The sequence below is a fragment of the Sinocyclocheilus anshuiensis genome, unplaced genomic scaffold (genome assembly GCF_001515605.1).
Source record: "Sinocyclocheilus anshuiensis isolate Anshui unplaced genomic scaffold, SAMN03320099.WGS_v1.1 scaffold1448, whole genome shotgun sequence".
Classification (NCBI taxonomy): domain Eukaryota; kingdom Metazoa; phylum Chordata; class Actinopteri; order Cypriniformes; family Cyprinidae; genus Sinocyclocheilus; species Sinocyclocheilus anshuiensis.
Window position 1 is genome coordinate 57,815 of NW_015547730.1, and position 2,831 is coordinate 60,645.

At 42.7% G+C, this 2,831-nt stretch overlaps 1 protein-coding gene across 1 annotated transcript in view; it reads left to right on the plus strand.

Moving 5' to 3' along the window:
- Positions 1-2,831, plus strand: part of LOC107704322 (cytosolic purine 5'-nucleotidase-like) — a 41,927-nt gene that overhangs the window by 12,701 nt on the left and 26,395 nt on the right. The window contains exons 4-6 of the mRNA XM_016507214.1: positions 2,040-2,157; positions 2,298-2,393; positions 2,501-2,592. Of these exons, the coding sequence (XP_016362700.1) occupies positions 2,040-2,157; positions 2,298-2,393; positions 2,501-2,592 (306 nt within the window). The remainder of the gene's footprint in view (positions 1-2,039; positions 2,158-2,297; positions 2,394-2,500; positions 2,593-2,831) is intronic.

The window sequence follows — 2,831 nt, forward strand, 5'->3', positions numbered from 1 at the left end:
AAACCACGCACAGGCTGTGTGTATCCCCACTCGTGATATAACGTGGGCAGGGAGGAACACACAACCTATAACGTGGCTTGCACTCGCCCTTTGCATGCTTTGTCTTAGCGTGAGCCTTAGACATAGCTGCTTATTAGACTTTTTCTCACAATAGACAGACAACAATAAATATGACTGACACACACAGAGCGCTTTGCTGAATGACAGAAAGCTGACGCTGGCTCCGCCGCACGTGCTTTTATAGCTTCCTGGTCATGACGTCATCCGCCGTGACGTCCCGTTCAGCTATTGGACTGATTTCACGTGTGATTCAGAGCGTGGGTCGCAGAAGGCGTTCCCCTAGCGTTTTCGACGCAGCTCGAGTTCCTGAAGAGGAACTGCACAAAATAGAACAATTGCAGATACAAAGGTGTTCTCAAGTACCATAACATAATAAGGCTAGTCCTTTTAGTGAACTTATCTTGACAAACAATGTTCAGACTTGCACAAACACAAGCCTATTACAGATAAACAACATTCCGGCAAAAAAAAACAAGCAGGTTGTTGTGGTCAAACATGTCTCAGCCTTCATTAGCAATGGACCTAGGAGTTCACTCTGAGGCACTCCTCTCCTTCTCATTCCATACTCTCAAGAGATCCTTCTGGGCTTCTGCCCTTTGACCTGCCACCTCATCAACAACAATTTCCAGCTCTTCCACAACAATATGTGATGTGAGCTTAGGCGTGTCTGTATACAGTTTAGTGACCCCCATCTTTGCTGAAGCCGTTGTTCTATTCATGTCTGTCTTATTTTAATTTCTTCTTCAGTTGGGTGTCAGGATGGAACAACAGATTTTGTGGTTAGGGTCTTGCGAAATGCCTTTTGTTGCTGAAATACCACCCAAATCACTCTGCAGAGGCTTGGGATCTAATTGGGTTTAAATCTTTTAGGGCAAGTGGGTCCGGTTTCATATTGGATTAGATCACAGGGCATACATGGCCCTGCTAAGCCTTTGTAATGTGAATGTTCTGGTACCCTTTGCTTGCTCTGTGAAAGGACAAGGTTGGTGTCGACACGTATCACAGTTGCTGTTCTACAGAGCACTCCCAGAGAGTGTTTTTAAATACAGCTCTTACGCTGCCATGTATGCATCTTTATATTTTATTTTGGGTCAGTTGTTATTGAGATCCCTTCCAGAATAAACTTAGCTTGGAGGGATTTTACAGTAATTTCAGCCAAAAATATCTATCATTGCGCCAACAGTTTGTAAATGGGAGAATTGTTTGGGCAACTAATACTTTAACATGTAACAAAATACAGAGCCGTGCACACTTTGAGGAAAATAAGATACAAAACTGTCTCTGGGAGGGTACCTTTTCAAAAGGTACTAATATGGACAATTATACTGTATATAAAATGCGGACATCAGGGAGCCGCAATTAATATGCGGGGCATTGAAACTGTTTGCGATCGCATGGGCTGGGTAAACCACAGCGGCAGTACTTACCACACATTTTACAAGATCAGATGCTTGTCAGTGGTGCTCAGGATCTGTAAATAATTCACCATCATCCTCAGTCATCTCTCCTTACTCTGTTTGTGGTAAGTGAAATCTTATGTACTGTAATGTAACAGGCTACTGCTAGCAAGCAGCTAACCATGTCCCTTTAGTGGCTCACGTTATTTTATTAGAATGCGCGTTATTTGCTTTCCGTGCCTTTCTGAATACAGACACTAACCCATCCCTGCACTTCACATCCCCTGCACAGCCTGTAACATAACATTTACAGAACTGTTATTATTCAACTATGCCAAGCTAAATACAGTTTTCCATTCTATGGCACCTTTAAATCTAAGGAACTAATTGGTAAAAAGGGGCCACAATGAAACTAAAACGAGGGAACTAATTAGAACAATGTGGCCACAACTGAACTAAAATGGGGAACAAAATCTTAATTTTACAAGACTCTACATGATCTAACAGATGGAATTTTATAGTAGTCTGTTTATTTTAATTGTCCTGTTCAATATATCTTACTGAATATCTCTCTATCAATAGTATACAAGTCACCTGAATACGAATCGTTGGGCTTTGATCTGACTGTGGAGCGGCTGGTCTCCATTGGCTACCCGCAGGAACTGCTCGGATTTGTTTACGACCCCACTTTCCCTACAAGGTAATGAACTCTCATTGGCAGACCATATTTGAGACATTTTCACGTTGTCGAGACGTTGTCAGTACCAAGACTATAATTTTATATTATGTTTATAGGGTAAATAATACATTTAACCCTATATTTTCTTTTTGTTTTTACAGAGGTCTGGTGTTTGACACCATGTATGGCAACCTCCTGAAGGTAGATGCTTATGGAAACATCCTGGTCTGTGTCCATGGCTTTAACTTCCTGCGAGGGTGAGTAATCCCGGCCCCCGTCAAACCCTGACTTTATGGTCTTGGTCACTGAACTCTAATGAACCCTATGAAGTATGTGCTCATAATGTTCCTGTGTTCCCTGCCAGCCCTGACACCCGAGAGCTCTATCCCAACAAGTTTATCCAGCGTGATGACACAGAACGCTTCTACATCCTCAACACACTCTTTAACCTTCCAGGTAGGCACTTAATCACTGTCCTACATAGCCCTGTCACTGGCTGCCATTTAGAGACACATTAAAGGAACATCTTGGAAAATTAAAAGTTGCGATTTTCTAGGCCGATATGGCTAGGAACTATACTCTCATTCCGGCGTAATAATCAAGGAACTTTGCTGCTGTTCCATGGGTGCAGCAGGCGCAATGATATTACGCAGCGCCTGAAAATAGTCCCCAGCTAGGTAACTTCCAACGTCACC